Here is an 18982-nt window from a genome sequence, read left to right as displayed (position 1 = left end):
GAGAGAGAAGGGAGAAAAACAATTGGCAGCTCAAAATCCTAGAAAAATGAAGGTTGAAAACTATCTTTCCATTAACTGGAAAAAGGAGACACTGCTGAAATTTAAATAGTACATAAATGAGAATGGGTTGGAGGGGGGAGAATTGTAACGTTGAGAGCCCTGCTGTATTGTAGGAGTCAGGGAGAGGTGATTGAGGGCCTGGGCTGATGGGGCCCATGAAGGAAGTAAAGGGGATGGATGCAAAAAGTGTCAGGCTCCTAGAATCTTCAGTGTTGATTTGAATGTGGGATGTGAGGAAAGAAAAAGGATATCAATAACAGAGGTTTTGACTTGGATGAGAGTGATAATATCCAGAGCAACTAGAAAGTTTGGAAGGATAGTCTTTTCATGTGATCAATCAAAAAGCTTTTTTAAAACATTTTTTATTTTGCCTTCAAGTTTTCTCACTCCTCCAGCCCCTCTCCCACCCTTTGAAAAGGCAAGAAATACCATACCCATCACAAAGTGAAGTCATGAAAAGCTATTTCCATATTAGCCATGTTGTAAAAAACAATGGGCTTCAGTCTGCACTCCCAAGGTCACCAGGTCTGTCCGTTTTCAACACGGGTCCTTTGGAATTGTCTTGAATTATTGTCTCGATCAGAGTAGCTAAATCTTTCACAGTTGCGTATTCTTACAATACTGCTGTAATTGAAAACCAAATTCTCCTGGTACTGCTTACTTCATTTTGCATCAGGTCATCCTGCTCATTATTTCTAATAGCACAGTAATGTTCCATCACAATCATATGCCCCCAGTTATTTACTCATTTGTCAGTTGATGGGCATCTCCTCAGTTTCCAGTTCTTTGCCACCACAAAAAAAGCAATACCAAAAATATTTTATACATACAGGTCCCTTTGCTTTTTCTTGGATCTCTTTGGGATCGCTGGGTCAAAGGGTACACACTTATATAACTCTTTGGGTATAACTCCGCATTGTTCTCCAGAAAGATCTGACCAATTCACAACTCTACCAACAATGCCTTAGTGTCCCAATTTTTCCACATTCCTTCCAAAATTTATTATTTTCTTTTCTGTTATGTAAGTCTGGTAGGTGTGAGGTGTACCTCAGAGTGCTTGTAATTTGCCTTTATAGAGTATTTTATAGAGCTTATAAGGTTTTATAGAGCTCTCTAGTGAGTAGTGATTTAGAACTTTTTTCTCTACGATTATTGATAGCTTTGATTTCATCTTCTGAAACTGCCTGCTCACATCCTTTGACCATTTATCAACTGAACAATGGTTCTTCTTTTTATAAATTTGATTTAGTTCCTATCTGAAAAATGATGCCTTTATCAGGGAAGTGCTGTAAAATTTCCCCTCAGTTTCCTGTTCTCCGACTAATTTTACTTTTGTTTGTGCAAAACCTTTTTAATTCATGTCATCCAAATGACCTGTTTGACCTCCCTTGATTGTCTCTCTCTTTTTGGTCATAAGCTCTTCCCTTCTCCATCGATCTGACAGGTAATTTTCTCCCACGCTCTCCTAATTTGTTTATGTTACCCTTTAATATCTGAATCATGGACACACTTGGGTGTATGTATAGGATACACAATGTGAAATGTTGCTCTGTGACCAATTTCTCCTCGACTGCTTTTCAGTTTTCCCAGAAGTTTCTCTCAAATAAGTTCTCGTCCCGAGAGCTTAGCTTAGATCTTTGACTTTATCAAACACTAGGTGGCAGTGCTCATTTACGCCTGCATATTTTGTACCTAGTCTGTTCCACTGATGGAGCACTCCTATTTCTTAGACAGTACCAGATTTCTTTGGCGATCACAGCTTTATGATGTAGTTTGAGATCTGGTACTGCTAAGTCACCTTCCTTCACACTTTTTTTTTTCATTGATTTTCTTAATATTCTTGACCTTTGTTCTTTCAAATGAAGTTTATTGTTTTTTCTAGCTCTCTAAAATAATTCCTTGGTAACTTGATTGGTATAACACTTAATAAGTAATTTAGGGAGTATTATCATTTTTATTACATTGACTCATCCTACTCATCAGCACTTAATATTTCTCCAATTGTTTTGGTCTGTTTTTTGCAAGAAAAGTTTCTCGGTTTGTCTTAGTATGCAGACTAAGTATTGGATACTGTCTGTAGTTATTTTAAATGGGTTTTGTCATTCTGTCTCTTCCTGCTGGATTTTGTTGGTAATATATAGAAATGCTGATGATTTAAGTGGGTTTATTTTATATCCTGCAACTTAGCTAAAGTTGTTCATTGGTTCAACTATTTTTTCAGTTGATTTTCTAGGATTTGCTAAGCATAGCATTGTCTCATTTTCCAAGAATGATTGCTTTGTATTCTCATTGCTTCATCTTGCTCCCAACAAGCAGTCAGGCAAGGAGAGGCAAATTAAAAAAGGATAACACCAAATTTTATACCCCTCACTCAAAGATCCCTCATCCACCACTGGCTTCCAATCCCAGTGACGGGGATGGTGGGGGTAAGGAAACAGAAATTAACCAATACAAAATCCTAAAAGCACTCATAACCTCATCTGCTATGACTCCTGCTGATGTGGAAAAGGCTTAGGGGAGGGGGACTTGGAGTTCCTGTTTTAAGTCAGATGATTTTTGGTAAATAAAACTCAAGATTAAGGTTTGAATAAATTTATCCTAGTGATTCTGAGAAGTCTTCACCTATCACTCTCAATTCTATGATGTATTATTTTCCCTATTTAGGTTCCAATTATATATATACACATTGCCCTCATTTATTTTCCTTGTCTGTTCTCATTTTATTTATGTTCTAATTTTTTTGACAATAGCCTTTTAAATATATATATATATACATACATACACACACATATATATATGGTTTTCAATATTCACTCTTGCAAAACCTTGTGTTCCAAATTTTTCTCCTTCCCTTCCTAGTATCCCCCCTCCTCTAGATAGCAAGTATTTCAATACATATTAAATTTGTGCAATTCTTCTCTATACACATTTCCATATTGATCATGCTGCAAAAGAAAAATTAGATTAAAAAGGGAAAAGTGAGTAAGAAATAAGGCAAGAAAACAACAACACAAAAAGTGCACATATTATGTCGTGATCCACATTCAGTCCCCTTAGTCTTCTTTGTGGATGCGGATGGCTCTCCATCACAGCTCCATTGGAATTGACCTGAATAACCTCATTGCTAAGAAGATCCACATCTGTCAGAATTGATCATCACAGAATCTTGTTTTTTCTGTATACAATGATCTCCTGGTCCTGCTCATTTCACTCAGCATCAGTTCATGTAAGTCTCTCCAGGCCTGTCTGAAATTCTCCTGCTGGTCGTTTCTAACAACAATAATATTCCATGGCATTCATTTACCACAACTTATTCAGCCATTTCCCAATTGATGGGGAATTTATTTGTTTCCAGTTTCCAGTTCCTTGCCATTTCAAAAAGGGCTTCTGCATTTTTGAGCAGCCCGCCTTTTGTCTTAGAGGAATGTTTCATTGATTTATGGTGTCCATCTGTACAATGAGAATATTGATACTGAAACAAGGATAGGAGACCCCCCCCCAGCCTCCAAGAAGGAAGAGAGTACCATCCCTAATTGTACAAGAACCAGCAAGGGTGGACGGCATATCTCTTAGAGCTAGCTTCAGAACTTAAAAGTAACAACAGATGTCTTGGTATTTCCCTAGGAGCTGAAGACATGGTGGACAACAATTTTTCCCATTAATTATACCTTAAAACTAACTCAGAGGGAAGCTAAACTCCTGTGCCTAAGAAACATTCATTGTTTCATTCCACCTGCAAAGTTAAAGATAATGGACCAAACTTCTTGGTGTCCACTTGTATCCCTCTCTTAAGAATAATGATTAGTAGGTTAGAAAATGATCTCACAGGCTTTGGATTGGATCTGCCACTGTAGAAGTCTATTTGACACATTACTTTAAAGTTGTTTAGAGGGGAATGTTGGGAGAGTTCAGCTCAAATGCTCCAGCTACTCTGCTATCTTGGCTCTGGCCCCTTTAATAATTATAAAAATCTCCTTCCAGTGCTGGAGTTGTAACTACAAGGAAACAGTTCCGACTCTTTATGGTGTCATCTTCTAACCAGGAACCAGTGCACCAATGCCTGTCTACAAAATAAACACAAAAAGAATAAATTCAGAACATTTAAATACATACTAATTTGGGTGACTTTTGGTTTAGCAGAGCCAAGTTCAACCCAAAACACAGTCCACCACAGTGTGTCCCCCATGTGTATAAAGAGATTTTCATCGGGCTTCAAAGGAAAAATTGGAATTTCGGTTGTGGACTTGCTGAGTCTGAAATGTCTCTGGTTCACACCAGCTTGGAATGTTTTTTAGGCAATGAAGGACCGAAGTTCATGGGACTGAGACCCCATATGTTGATCTGGAAGTCATCTCCTTAGAGCTGATGGTTAAATACATGGGAGAACACCCCAAGAAAGAATGGATAAAAGGCTGATAGAAGCCTATTTTTTAAGTTTTCTTAATTTTTCTTGGTTGATGTTGGGTTTTTGACTAGTTTTCTTTCACATGATTAATAGAAAAATATTCATATGAGTGCACATTTATAACCTGTAGCAAATTGCTTGTCTTTTCAATTGGGGGAGAGAGAAGGAAGAGATTTGGATCTCAGGATTTTAAAAAGAGAATATTCAAAGTTTTTGACATGTAACTGATCATTTTACATGCCATTTTTACATGCAATTGGAAAATAATTTAATATCTTCAAATTGTGGATTCTAACACTTTTCATAGAACTCTACACCTAGTAAATATTTTCTGAACATTTGTTGATCCATCAAATTTGCAAAGAAACAATATTGAACAAAGGTTTTACTTGTCTATATCAAAGGAATGTGAACTCCTGGAGGACATGAACTGTTTTTCATTTTTGCCTTTGAGTTCTCTAACACAGTGTCTCTAGAAGTCATTTTTATACTTTGAATGAAATTAATTTGAATAAGGCTCTGTTCATATATTACAGAAAGTTGTCTCCTTAATGAAAATTGACTTTTGACTCTAAATGTCAATTACATTATTTTTACAATAATTAGCTCTCTATTATGTTGTTTAACTGGGATGTTCAAAAAAAGAAAGAAAGAAAAGAAATGCACAAGTTGAGGAGATCACTGAGGCAGTCTTTGAGGACTTCTCAATCATTGGGGATGAGATAAAGATGAGGAGCCAGCAAGGGAGACTGAATGCATGGTCAGACAGGTAGGGAGGTCACCAGAGAGGGGAGAGAATATTCAGAAGAGGCTGGTCAAATGCAGCAGAAGGCAGTGGTTGAGAAAGTGACAGCTTCTTGCTGACTGTCCAAGAGCATTTGGTTTAATAAAGCCAAGTGCAACCCAAAAAACTGTCTACCACCAGTGGGTCTCCTGTGTGTACAAAGAGATTATCCATGAGGCAGTGAGAAAGGGAAACAGAATTTGTTGAAAACTGAGAGCAAGCAAGGTCTTATGCACTACTCTTTCCCCTACTTTGCCTGAGGAGCATTTTTTTTATTAATATAACTTTTTATTGACAGTACATATGCATGGGTAATTTTTTTTCGACATAATCTCTTGCACTCACTTCTGTTCCGACTCTACCCCTCCCTCCCTCCACCCCCTCCCCGAGATGGCAAACAGTCCTATACATGTTAAATATGGCACAGTATATCCTAGATACAATATATGTGTCCAGAACCGAACAGTTCTCTTGTTGTACAGGAAGAATTGGATTCAGAAGGTAAAAATAACCTGGGAAGAAAAACAAAAATGCAAGCAGTTTATATTCATTTCCCAGTGTTCTTTCTCTGGGTGTAGCTGCTTCTGTCCATCATTGATCAACTGGAACTGAATTAGATCTTCTCTTTATCGAAGAAATCCTCTTCCAACAGAAAACATCCTCATACAGTATCGTTATTGAAGTATATAATGATCTCCTGGTTCTGTTCATTTCACTCAGCATCATTTCATGTAAGTCTCTCCAAGTCTCTGAAATCATCTTGCTGGTCATTTCGTGTGTGTGTGTGTGTGTGTGTGTGTTTGTACCTTTTTACTTTTTTTCAAATTTTTTTAAAATAACTTTTTATTGAAAGAATCCATGCCAGGGTAACTTTTTACAACATTATCCTTTGCATTCACTTTTGTTCCCGATTTTTCCCCTCCCTCCCTCTACCTCCAACCCTGACGGGAAGCAGTCTTATACATGTTATATATGTCACAGTATATCTTAGATACAGAAGGTAGAAATAACCTGGGAAGAAAAACAAAAATGCAAACAGTTTACATTCATTTCCCAGTGTTCTTTCTTTGGGTGTAGCTGCTTCTGTCCATCATTGATCAATTGGAACTGAGTTAGATCTTCTCTTTGTCAAAGAAATCCACTTCCATCAGAATACATCCTCATACAGTATCATTGTTGAAGTGTATAATGAGCTCCTGGTTCTGCTCATTTCCCTTAGCATCAGTTCCTGTAAGTCTCTATGTATTCATCCTGCTGGTCATTTCTTACCGAACAATAATATTCCCTAACATTCATATACCACAATTTACCCAACCATCCTCCAGTTGATGGGCATCTATTCAATATCCAGTTTCTGGCCACTACAAACAGGGCTGCCACAAACATTTTGGCACATACAGGTCCTTTTCCCTTCTTTAGTATCTCTTTGGGGTATAAGCCCAGTAAGAACACTGCTGGATCAAAGGGTATACACAGTTTGATAACTTTTTGGGCATAATTCCAGATAGCTCTCCCGAATGGATGGATGCATTCATAATTCCACCAACAATATATCCATATCCCAGTTTTCCCACATCCCCTCCAACATTCATCATTATCTTTTCCTGTCATCTTAGCCAATCTGACAGGTATGTACTGGTATCTCAGAGTTGTCTTCATTTGCATTTCTCTGATTAATAATGACTTGGAGCATCTTTTCATATGATTAAAAATAGTTTCAATTTCTTCATCTGAAAATTGTCTGTTCATATCCTTTGACCATTTATCAATTGGAGAATGGCTTGGTTTCTTATAAATTAGAGTCATTTCTCTATACATTTTGGAGATGAGGCCTTTATCAGAAACTTTGACTGTAAAAATGCTTTCCCAGTTTGTTGTAAAATGGGATTCCTTTACAAATTCATTAATAGCTCCAGGAAAAAGCATCTTTTTAATGAAGAAAATGTTGTATAGACACAGTAAGCTGTTATTCCCACACCTCCTCCTATTCCTCAGAATCTCGTTTCCATACTCTATTACTGAGCTGCATGATCCGAGACTGAAACTTGATCCTTTTCACAGGAACCAACATGATCTCCTCACCCACAAAAGCATCAGTGAGGTTCTGTGTGATGAGCAGGTCTTCTTGCAGAAGAAATACCCGTCCCTGGCCAGCCAGAATGGAACACCCTTTCTTGCCAAGACACTCAACAGGTGCCGTGAGGGCTGGTTGGGGCAGGCCGGGGGTAGAGCTGAAGAGTTCCCAGGAGTCACTTGGGCTTGGTCCTTATGCTCCGTGCCTTAGGCTTTTCATGCACCACATCCGAGACTGCCTGCCTGAACTAAAGACCCGTGTGAATGTGCTGACAGCCCAGTACCAGTCAATGCTGCAAAGCTATGGGCAGCCTGTTCAAGACCAGAACGCCACTCTGCTGCAGATCATCACCAAGTTTGCCACCGAATACTGCAACACCATTGAAGGAACAGCAAAGAACATCGAGACCTCAGAACTGTGAGTTTCGGGAAGGTTCGGTTTGGGGGAGGGAGCAGAAGATACAAATCGATAAGGGCCACTGGGACCGGGAATTGCTAGGATGATGCCCAGAGAGCTTGGGCCAGTTATTTGGAAGTTGGGCAGCGGCTTTGGATAACATAAAGCAGTTGTGATTTACCTCCAGACTTCCCAGAAAACCCCAAGAGGGATGATGAAGTTGGCCATGGGAAATGACTGAACCCAAAAAACTCCATGGTGGGGGAGAGTTTTTGGGAGGGTTGAATTTGGGATGTGAGACCCCTCTCCCCCCAGTGCTTCTGGTCTGAGAAGGCTGCTGGGCCACTCTTCCCTCCAAAGTCTGGGGGTCATTCTCCAAAAAGCCCAAATAGCAATTGATAGGTCACCAAGGACTTGATTATTAAGGGTTTCCTGGGTGCCAGGCACAGTGCTACAGCCTTAGTAAACACAGAACCCAAAAAGACAGGCCAGCTCAAAGGGCTGTGGTTCTGATTGGGGAGGGGAGGGACGAGCCTAGACCTGATCAGGCAGCTACCAGGCGTAGGAGAGGAGACATGAGGTATGCTGAAGAGCAAGGCCTAACTTAGCAGCTGTGACGTGGGAGCATTGGGGCCCAGCTGGAAGGAAGCTCGGGAAACTTCAGGCACGAGCCTCTCTCTCATCTTGTGTGAATGTGACTTGACGCTTGTAGTTCAGCTGTGAGCGCTGTCTGCGATTGTCTGGCCCGCAGCACACCAGTGCCGTCCGTGGGCTCCTCTTGGCAAAGTGAGCGAGGGGTTGGACATTTCCTTCTCCAGGGGATTAAGACCAAGTGGGTGAAATCACACTCAGGGTCCCTCAGCCAGTAAGGGTCTGAGGCCAGATTCGAACTTGGGACTTGCTGACTACAGGCCCAGCCCTCTATCCACTGCAGCACCCCTTCGCTGCTTCCTGATGCTTCATGGAGCCCGGGAAATGGGAAGAGCTGGAAGATAGGAGATGGGAAGAGCTGGAAGATGGGAAATGGGAAGAGCTGGAAGAGCACGTTAAAGAGGACCTAGGCACTTTGTTTTTGGGAAATAGGGAAACTAAGGCCCCAGGAAGGCAAATGGCTTGCTGGAGAAACTTCACAGGGAGTGGTTTGTCCAAGTAGAAGAAGGCCCAGAATCTTGACCAGCCATCCCTTGTCTGTGCTTTTATCTGTTTCTCCAGTGCTCTTTCTGTTTCTGTGTCTGCCTTTGGCCTGAGGCAAGGGATAGGGGAGGCTGAGGGTTGGGAAGGGCCCTGGGCCCGGGGCCTCCCTGATGCTTCCCTTCTCATCCCCCCAGCTGTGGGGGTGCTCGCATATGCTACATCTTTCACGAGACCTTCTGCCGGACTCTGGAATCCATCGATCCTCTGGCTGGACTCACCATCCTGGACATCTTGACCGCCATCCAAAATGCCACGGTAGCAGATCCCCCCTTCACAGCCTCGCTCCCCATTCCCACCCATCCCTCCCCGATTTGGTGTTGCTTCTGATGATCTGTCTCACCTTTTGGGGAAAACATCCCTCGATCAGCAGGCTGTGGTCAGCCAAAGGAACCGAGGCCCAGTTCTGGGAAGACGTTTGTCTGAGGTTACGCAGCTGGTCGGTGGCTGCGCAGGGTTTAGAACCCAAGTCCTGCTGCCCATTGGCAGCAGCTGTCTTACTCTGGCCAGACCCTCTCTGGGGCCTCTTCTCTGAGAAGAACCTTGCCTGCTTGCACTGAATTATTTTGAGAGGCTTTTCTGGGGAGCAGGCCTTGGGCCTTTGGGGGAGAGGGCCGAGGGGGGGAATTCTTGGAAACAGGCAGGAGGAGAATGTCAGCCTGAGGATCAGGACCCCTCTGGGGCTGTGAATCAGCTGCCGTGAACCATCCACCCCTGGTTGTCTCCAAGTAGGGCAGGCACTGTGCTCGGCCCGGGGAGAACGGACAAGCGACCCCGTTGGCGAGGACGCCAGGCAGGAATGAGGCTGCTTTCTGCCTTGGGTCCCTAACACGGCTCCAAAGCAGCTCAGAAAGAGGGCTCCACCAACGAGCCAAGACAAGGCCGGCTCGGGGAGTCTGTGCCGCGGCTCACCCAGAGAAGTTCCCATTCAAGTCGTCGTCTTTGCATCATGTCTGTGGCCGTGGCCTTCACTCTGGAGTTGCAGGCAGAACAACCCTGATAGAAGTGATCCCATTCATAGAAGGCTAGGCCCCTGGCAGAGCATTAGTCGGGGGCAGGGGAGGGCAAGGGGACCAGCAGGCTAGAAAGTTAAGTTTCAGGGGAGTGGGAGGAACCGTTTCCCATGAGACAAGAGGTGGTGCTCATTGAAAGCCCTTCGCCTGGAGCCTTGGCCTTCAAGCTGAGGGGGAGCCCAGGAAGGGCAGGAGTCAAGCTGTGACCCTGGTCTGGTTGTGCTGAACCCCCCCCCCCGAACCCCACCTCCCCCCGAAGCATTTTAGGATGTTGGAATCAGAAGCTGAAAAGGAGAAGCTAAAGCCCCAGTATCCTGCCCGCCCTCTTCCCATCTTGTTCACTCACTGCTCTCCCTGGCAGAGAATGGGCCTGGGGAGCTCCCGCTCCAAGGGCCACGCCGGGGCTCCCCAGCTTCCTCCAGACCCAGGGGTCCTGAAGCTGAGCCTCCCGGGCTGCTTTCCCCACCCAGGGCCCTCGGCCAGCGCTCTTCATCCCAGAGGTCTCCTTTGAGCTGCTAGTGAAGAGACAGATTAAGAGGCTGGAGGAGCCTAGCCTTCGCTGCGTGGAGCTGGTGCACGAGGAGCTTCAGAGGGTCATCCAGCACTGTTCCACTTATAATACCAAGGTGCGGCCAGGGTGACCCTGTCCTGGATTATTTGCCGTCTAAGGCAGGGCGTGCAGGGAAGGGAGAATAAGCTGAACTCAAGGTTTTGCAGAGGGGAATGTCGAGAACTCTCCGCATGTGCTTTGAAAAGGAAAAGGAATTATTAAATTTAAAGAAACTGGCCGGGTGAGGGGACAGAGGAGAGAGAAGGGGAGGGGTCCAGAGCAGGAGCCAGTCCTCTGACTCTGCTTGGAGAAGGGGTGGGGCCTCGGGCTGGGGTGGGAGGGAGGGAGGAAGCAGCCTGGCTGCCAGAGCCTGAGTCTGATGAGCTTGGCCCTTCTCAGGAGCTGCTGCGCTTTCCCAAGCTACATGAGGCCATCGTGGAGGTCGTGACCGGGCTCCTGAGAAAGAGGTTACCCATAACCAATGAAATGGTAATAACCGAGGCGGCGTTCTGGGAAACAACGGCCCTCGGGGAAAATGACGCCCACTTGGGCCCGGGGTCCAGAGGAAATGCTGAGCCAAAATCCTCCGGCCTGCCCAACCTGCTAATACCCTGGACGAGTGGTTGGCGGCAAAGCTAGCAGCCGATTTAAAGGTTTCCCAGGGGAAGGAAGGGGAAGGGAGAAAGCAGGGACAGGGCCGGGCAGAGGCTGGCGTAGCTCTTTAGCTAGGGGTTGAAGGGACAAAAAGCCGGCCGAGCCTCTGCCCAGGATCATTTCCAGGGCGAGCCCCACTGATCCTGGCGGATAGGCTGTGCCCGGCAAATGGTCGAGTGAACAAATACCCAGGAGGCCGTGCTCCTCCTGGCTAAGCCTCTGGTCTCAGACCCCCAGCAGGAGGGCGGGTCCTTAGGGGGAGGAGGCCAAACAGGACGAGGACGGGATCGTGTTCGGTCCAGAGAGAGGGATGAGAGCATGATGGAGGAGTCGTCGGGGAACCCAAACGTCACCGATTTGACTGCGGCTGCCCCTGGCCCAGCCACTCGACGTGGCTCCCGCCTCTGTTCCCCCGACCCAACGAGCCAGTAGAAAGGGGAGGGGGGAACGAGTGAGACGGGACAGCTCCTGCGACCTCATTGCCTTCTCTTGTAGGTTCACAACCTCATGGCAATTGAGTTAGCCTACATCAACACCAAGCACCCGGATTTGGCCGACATGACTTTTGTCTCTTCGTCCATCAGCGGCAACAAGGTACTTGGGGGAGGTCGCCCGGCAAGCCCTCATCTGGTCCCTGGACTGAGTCCCCGGTAGTCGCCCTTCCCGCCGTCCCGGTGACACGGGTGCCAGTGACGATGCAGAGCGGCCTTGTGGCGGGCCAGGCCGAGGGCTGAAGTTGAAGTCAGAGGATCTGAGTTCAGCTTCGGCCTCTGGCCCTGTTTCCTCCTCTCAGATGAGGGGAATTGAGCCCCATGCTCCTCTAAGGAAGGGCACTCCCAGGCTTCAAACCCTGGGAGCCTCTGAAGAGGGGCCGGGCCCAAAGGGCAACCGGGAGGGGGAGGTCTTTCCGCTGCACTGGCTCGGCTCGGTCGGGGCGAGGCTTGGCCACGGGATCCCCGTACTTGGATACGCTGAGGAAGCTCCCGGCTCCCTCACTGGGTCGCCCCTTTGCTGGGCATATGAGGTTTTTCTGACATCCCCCTTCTGAGACCCAGCTGCTCGGCCTTCGTGTAAATTATGGTGTGCCCATGCTTTCATGTAGAGACAAACTCAAAGCAGAGCCATTGCTCAGGTTGAAGAACGGGTCAGGGAAGGAAGAGGGATGGTACAATGCATGATGGGAACGCTGTGGATACGTGAAGTGGTTGAAGGGGGTGCCAACCTCTGCTTGGGCTACAATGGAGGCCACTTTTTGCAGCCTCTAAAATCCCTTCTGCCCAATGGTCCCAGAAGCACATTCTCCCTCTCTGACAGGTTATTCTGCCTTGCACAATGAGAGACAATGCTGGTTTGTGACCCCGCAGGAGAGAGTTGGTAGCTCAAGGTTTCCCTTCTTTCGGGGACGTGAGGGGGCATCTTTCACGTCCCCGTCCCACCCTCTGTTTTAGAACTTCCACCCGGCTGTGGAAGTAAGGTTTCTCCACGCGCCTCGCTCCGACACGCTGCCCATCTCGGGGACGGGCACGAATAGGGAATATCACCACATCCTGTCCTTTTCCCTCCCCTTCATCCTGGCCAGAGTGACGCCTACCAGGCAAACGGTGCTAGACGCTGGAAGAGCGACGGGGTCGGGGATGACCCTGTTCCCAAGGAGAGGGAGAGCATCAGATCCCCGCCCCAGTCACGTGTCTCCCCTGTCCCCAGCCGGATACGTGCCATCAACTTCCTCGATGTGGTGAGTGGCGTTTGTCTTCAGCGGGGATGGCGGCTTCGCTTCGGGGACTGGAAAGTTCTGTCGGGCTTGAAAGTAATTTCTACCACATGTGACTGCATAAGTCGGGGCCTTAAACTAAGCGACTGCTGAGACCTAGGTCACTGGCTTCCATTTGTGCAGTTGTTCCTCAGTAAAGCTGGACTGCCTCACACAGGACCCCAAGACAGTAGCTCCCAAATCAAGCAGAGGCTTTTGCTTCCTAACTGTTGCGAAAGTCTAGGCCCCAAAGACTCCAGCCCCCTGACTTTGGGTCCCTACTCTTTGCCTCTGATCTCCTTACTCTGCTCAGCTTTCCTTGCAGTTGCCTCTGGTAGCCAGAAGCAGAGCCTCTGCTCTTGGGCTTGCAGAGCCTATGTACTGTTTGAGGGCTGCCCGCCAAGTGCCTGCTTCCTTTCAGGAGGGGGAGCCCCACTGGGGGATGGGACTCCTGACTTGGAGGTCTGGGGGCCAGTTCAGCTTCCTGGCTCATCCCCTTCCGTGGGTCTCTTACTCATCACTCACATTGACCCAGGGAGCCATCTGCCCGCATCCCGGGAAGAGTCGTTGCCGGGATCAAAAGCCCACATGCAATGCACCGGCCTTACTAATACGCTGACTGAATGACCCAGGAGGCAATCCCCATCTAGCCCTCCCCAGCACAGACCCCATGCTCGGTCGGTACAAGAGGCTGCTTGTACGTTTTAACGAGACATTCCTAACCCTGGCCAGGGAGAGAGATTTGTTGGTAGAGAAAGCAAAAGTGGCCGGTGCTGAGCTTCTCAGGGGGCGCTGGATTCTGGGATGTGCCCTAGGCACGGGGAGGTTGGAGGACCGCAGCCAAGAGTGCCCCCGGAAGCTCTCTCCCCCAGGCTCTGACGGACGTGAATCTGCCCGACTACAGGGCCCACCTTTCCAAAGGACTTACGGACTATAGGACGCGGCCCTTGTTTCTGTATGAAAATGACCTGACGGGGTCCCTGCCATTCAATGGGACATTGGTCCCTTTGGAGGAAGCAGTTTCAGTGCAGTGACGAGGTCAGAAGCCAGACTGTAGAACTGAGAGTGAGAGGAAAGCAAGTGCAGACACCAAGTGTCGATGACTTCCACAGACTTTGGCAGAAAGGGGGAGGAGAGGTGCAAGGACGATGGCCCGTGGGGAGGGACCAAGCGAAGGATTTTCAGGGAGACATTTTTGTAGTAATAGGGAAGTGACCAGTGGGCAGGGGGAGACTGGCAAATGAGAGGGACGGGAACCCGTGTGTGGGAGAAGACGGGAAGGCCGGGGATGGCGTGACCTCTGCATGTACAGACGTTTGCCTTGCCAAGAAGGGCCACCGCTTCTGTGGGACAAAGCGGAGGAGATAATCTCTGATGGCGTCTGAGGGGCGAGAGGAGAGGGGGCTGTCGGGGTGATGGCACTTGTTTTGGTGACGTATCAGGCAAGGGTTCCAGAAGCGGAGAGCAAGGGGAGAAGGGCACGGAGGTTCGAGGAAGGGGGAAAAGTTGTGCAGCAAAGGCTGCTTGGGCGACTGGGTGAAGGAGCCCCTGGGGAAGATGGAAAAGCATCTCCTTGCTGTGGGGAGGGCCCAGTTGAGATCACGTAAGGTAAACTTGAATGGCCCCCGCCCACTGGTGGTGTGGCTCTCTGGCTTCGTTCGGCCCCTTTGAGTAGAAGCAAAGCGTGAGCTGAGGGAAGCGGGCGCGCCAGGGCCGAGGCTCGGCAGGGCAAGAGCAATGATCGGGTAAAGGGGCCCGAGGCTCCAGAGGAGCGTGTGGACTTGAACTCCTTCACCAAAAGGTCAAGATGGGGAAGAGAGCCAAGTTTACCCTGCAGGGGCGATGAGTGGGCAGCGAACTGAGGGTCGGAGGGAGTGAAGAGCACGGTAAAGCTGAAGGACCGGGCATGGGCTTGCCAAGCAGAGGGAGGGGAGGGAGTAACAACCAGATTGTGATCGGTTAAGGCATTTCCGCGTTCACGATCATGGACATAGAACGTTTGCGTGCGGTGGCAAGAGCTGCTATAGGCTACGCGGAGCACGGAGGTAAGGTGGGAAAGGTGGGGGCTGAGACGTTGGGGAGCTGCGGTCTCAGGGGTGCGACGGGAAGGCGGCTGAGGACCACGAGGCCAGGAGGAGACATCGCTACGGATCCTTTGTAGGCAGCGCGGAAGGTGTGGGGATGTGAAGGTGATCTCTCCCACGTAAGCAGGAGGAAAATTGCATTGATGTTAGCGTGAACAGGGAGTAGAGGGGCCAGGAAGAGCCCTGGGATTGTTCCGGGGTCTGGGCTGGAAGCAGAGGAGCCTGAACTCCGGGGCTGATCGCCTTTGGATGGGTGGGTGAGGGATGGAGAGAGGGAGGGAATTGGAAACCGAAAGTGCACCCATAAAAAGGTGGTCCTAGGCGAGCACCTTCTCACTGTCCCCCTCAAAGAAGGGGAGATTCTTGTAGTTCCGAGTGTGGTGCTGACACCGCTCCTCCAGAGACGGCCCAGACGAGTGAGATTCAGCGCAAGGAGAGGGCGGCTTACGCCAGACCCCTCGCCACCTTGAGCCGCCTGCGGGACCCTGGCACACAGATTCCCCGGCCTCATGGTGCTTTAGGACATGTTTCCTCTTATTGGCACCCCCTTTTTCTCCTGTGTTTCCCCCCACTCCCCACCCCACCCAGCCTTTGCAATCAGGTTGCAGAAAGCTGAGTCAAAGAGAGCAGCGAGACTGCGAGATAATCCGCAGACTTCTCCAGTCCTACTTCCTTATCGTCCGGAAGAACATCCAGGACAGGTAGGGAGGAGTGTGCCACATGTATGTGTGCGTGTGTGTGCTGAGTGTGTGTCTGTGGATGTGCGTGCATGTGTGTGTGTCTCTGTTCCTGTGTGCGTCTGCATGTCCATGTGCACATAAGGGTTCCCCATCAGCTGCTCTCTTGACCCAACAATCTGGGCGTGATTAATGGTGGGAAGGAATCGGGCATCGATAGATCTCTACTGCTTGATTCTCTAAAGCATGTTCTGTGTATATTTACATTTCCCTTCATGACATCCTTGTGAGAAAAACAAGGGAAGGACCATCCTTTGTCCTTTTGATGAAATGGGAAACTGAGGCTCAGAGAAGGCAAATTGTCCACAGAGAGCCAAGACCGGAACCCAGGTTACCTGAATCATCAGAACTCCCCCAGGAAGGGGAAGTCTTTCTAGGTCTCCTGGGGGCCCTTTGCTCCCCTCTTTAGAGTGTGTCCCCCCCACCCTGTAAGACCTTCCCAGCTTACACCCGCCTGCTTTCTCTGTCTCCCGACTCAGTGTCCCTAAAACTGTCATGCACTTCCTGGTGAACTATGTCAAAGAGCACCTGCAGAGTGAACTGGTGGGACAGCTGTACAAGGCCCAGCTCCTGGAGGGGCTGCTGACTGAGTCCCAAAACATGGCGCAACAGCGCAACGAGGCCGCTTCCATGCTCAAGGTACTGAGCTGCTGATCCCAGGGAGCCCTCTTCCACCCCCGCCCCATCCTTAGGGTGTGCCTGGGGCCGAGCGATGCTTCCTGCCACCCACAGTTTTCTTTTCTTTCTTAGGCCCTCCGGCAGGCCAACCAGACCATCTCGGAGATCCGAGAGACTCAGCTCTGGTGAATGGCACGCCCCGTGCCCGCTGCCCTCTGTCTGCCGTACCCTTGGGGGTAGAGCTGCCAGCTGAGGGTTTTGCCAACCTCATGCCACACTCGGCTGTTTCTCTCCTGCCTGTCCGTTCTGTCCATTTTCTTCATGATCCAGTTTAACAATTCTGAAAGAGATTATAAAATAAAAACTCTCAGAAATGATAGAGTGTGCTGTTCTTGTTCTTTAAAATATAAGATCGTTCTCTCTGGGAGACAATTTCTCAGGGAGGTTTTCTAGAGGCAGCTTTAGTTTCGGTTAAGAGTAATAATCACCCAAAATGCAGCCAACTGGTAAAAATGCAAACGTTTATTTTCTCCTTCCAAAATAGCCCAGTTAGTTGAGGCCTAACTCTCTGCTTGGTTCCAAGAGCTCTTGCAGCTTTGTCCTTTGCTTCTGCCTCTGCTTTCTTCAGCCTCCAGCCAGCCAAGTGGAAAATGGAATGAATCTCTCTTACCTCAGAGAGAGGGATTGTGGGCTTCCTTCCAGAGCGCTCCTCTCCGACCCCACTTAATGTTCCTAAGTAACTCTCTCTAACCCGCAGTAGCTCACTAACCCAAAGTTAAGAGCCTCTTTGTATATGATCTCCTTTTGGAGGCACATCTATCCACTGTGCAACCTCAGTTACCTGTTTCAGCACATAGGGAGGTGTGAATTCACAAAGTTACAAAGTTTACTTTGTGAATCTCCCATACTTGTGAACTCCAAAGAGTTCTTGTGTGAACACAAGCATCATATCAATTAGTTGTACTTAGTACCTTGTTTCAGGTTCTGGCCCCAAACATCTCCTTGTAAGATCAGATCAGTGATACTGAACCAGGCTAAATTAGAGAATTATTGTCTCTATCAACTCTAATGACTTAACAGTTTGTAAAGATTCCAACATTAGAGTAAAATTCCTGCGCTACCAGCTCACAGAGTCAATAAGGCAAGCAGCCCAAAACAAAACCCAAAACATCCCCAATTCAGATATCGTGGCCCCACAGTCGGGATAGCCCCAAACTAGGCCCAAAGGTCTACGGAAGCACACACACCCTTTGAGCCAGCAATATCACTCCTCGGTCTGTCGGCCAAACAATACAAACCAAAACTCGGAAATATTTCTAGCGGCCCTTGATGTGGTGGCAAAGAATTAGAAATTGTCCGTCAGCTGGGAAACTGCTGAACAAGTGGCTGGATCTCATTGTGTAACCTATGTCAAATGGCTAGTTTTCTCAAACGAGAGGTGGCGGGGGAGCGGGGCGGGAGGCAATCTGGAACTCAAAATTTCAAAAAGAAGAATGTTAAAAAGTGTTTTTGCACATAATGGGGGGAAGCCAAAATATTAAGGTTTTTTTAATGATGCAAAGACTGGTCTAAAATGTATAAATTTGGTCTGAAGAAGTGACTTTCAATGCCTTCAAATTAAAGATGACTTGAGAAATGGTTCACACTGACTCTTTAATGGAAACTTTCTTCTCTGTATCTCTCTGGTTGCACTGTCTGTGTTTTTATGTGGCCTGATATACCAAAGGGAAAAGACTATCCATAGGAAATTACCCTGGCATGGATTCTGTCAATACAAAGTTATTATTAAATAAAATAAAATTTAAATTTAAAAAAAAGACTATCCATACGGAAAACCTTTCTGAGGAACTCTTTTTCAGAAGGAAAGTCTCTCTTTGCCTTCCTAATTCTGGTCAGTTTAGGGAGATAGACAACAGACCCAGATAAGAGGAAAGATAATCAAAAAGAAGCAGAAGAAGAGGAGCAGGAGGAGAACAGCAACAACAAGGGGAACAAGAGCAAGAAGAAAGAGAATCTTTGTTCCCCATGTACAGCCCTGTAAATCTAGAGACTAGATTTCCTTTCTCTACTGTGAATTTCCCCCTTGTGGCTTGCATGTTTCCCTATGTGCTGAAACCGGTAACTGAGGTTGCACAGTGGACAGCGTGCCAGGCCTGGACTCAGGAAGGCCAGAATTCAAATTTGCCTCAGACACTTACTAGCTGTGTAGACCTATAGGTTCCCTTTCCTCTTATTCTCCTTTAGCCACTTTAACACTTCCCACTCCATTCTGCTACACTCCATGGTAATAACCCATCGATAGCAATGTCCTTGTTCTCTATCTGGGAGAGCATCCCAGGTGCCACCTTCCCAATCCTTCCCACCTGTCAGTTGGGGATTTCTATCCATGTTTCTGTACAACTGATCATTTTGGGCTGCCGGTCTGTTCTCAGATAGGTCCGTTCCTACACACTCTTCCCTGGTTCCAACTCTTGCGCCTGCTGATTCAGGAGGTGTTTCCTTTTCCTATCTCTGTCAAAAGGTGTTTCTCTCCTAAATTCCAGAAACCGGTCCCATTATGAATCTGGGATCAGTTACTGACCATCCAGGCTGGTCTTAAGCGACAGGTACCCAAGGCCATTGGCTCAGGAGCTGGGGCCCACCACAGAGGCAACAATTTGATAAGT

At 47.7% G+C, this 18982-nt stretch overlaps 1 protein-coding gene across 1 annotated transcript in view; it reads left to right on the top strand.

Moving 5' to 3' along the window:
- The window catches only part of LOC127542324 (dynamin-1-like protein), a 55485-nt gene extending 38790 nt beyond the window's left edge, over positions 1–16695 (top strand). Inside the window, exons 8-17 of the mRNA XM_051967796.1 lie at positions 7311–7442; positions 7534–7740; positions 9048–9168; positions 10394–10549; positions 10873–10962; positions 11623–11721; positions 12707–12862; positions 15550–15662; positions 16178–16337; positions 16449–16695. Of these exons, the coding sequence (XP_051823756.1) occupies positions 7311–7442; positions 7534–7740; positions 9048–9168; positions 10394–10549; positions 10873–10962; positions 11623–11721; positions 12707–12862; positions 15550–15662; positions 16178–16337; positions 16449–16505 (1291 nt within the window). The 3' untranslated portion in view covers positions 16506–16695. The remainder of the gene's footprint in view (positions 1–7310; positions 7443–7533; positions 7741–9047; positions 9169–10393; positions 10550–10872; positions 10963–11622; positions 11722–12706; positions 12863–15549; positions 15663–16177; positions 16338–16448) is intronic.
- The last annotated feature ends 2287 nt before the right edge of the window (positions 16696–18982 follow it).

This window comes from Antechinus flavipes, chromosome X (assembly GCF_016432865.1).
Source record: "Antechinus flavipes isolate AdamAnt ecotype Samford, QLD, Australia chromosome X, AdamAnt_v2, whole genome shotgun sequence".
NCBI lineage: Eukaryota > Metazoa > Chordata > Mammalia > Dasyuromorphia > Dasyuridae > Antechinus > Antechinus flavipes.
This window is presented reverse-complemented; position numbering and strand designations above follow the sequence as displayed.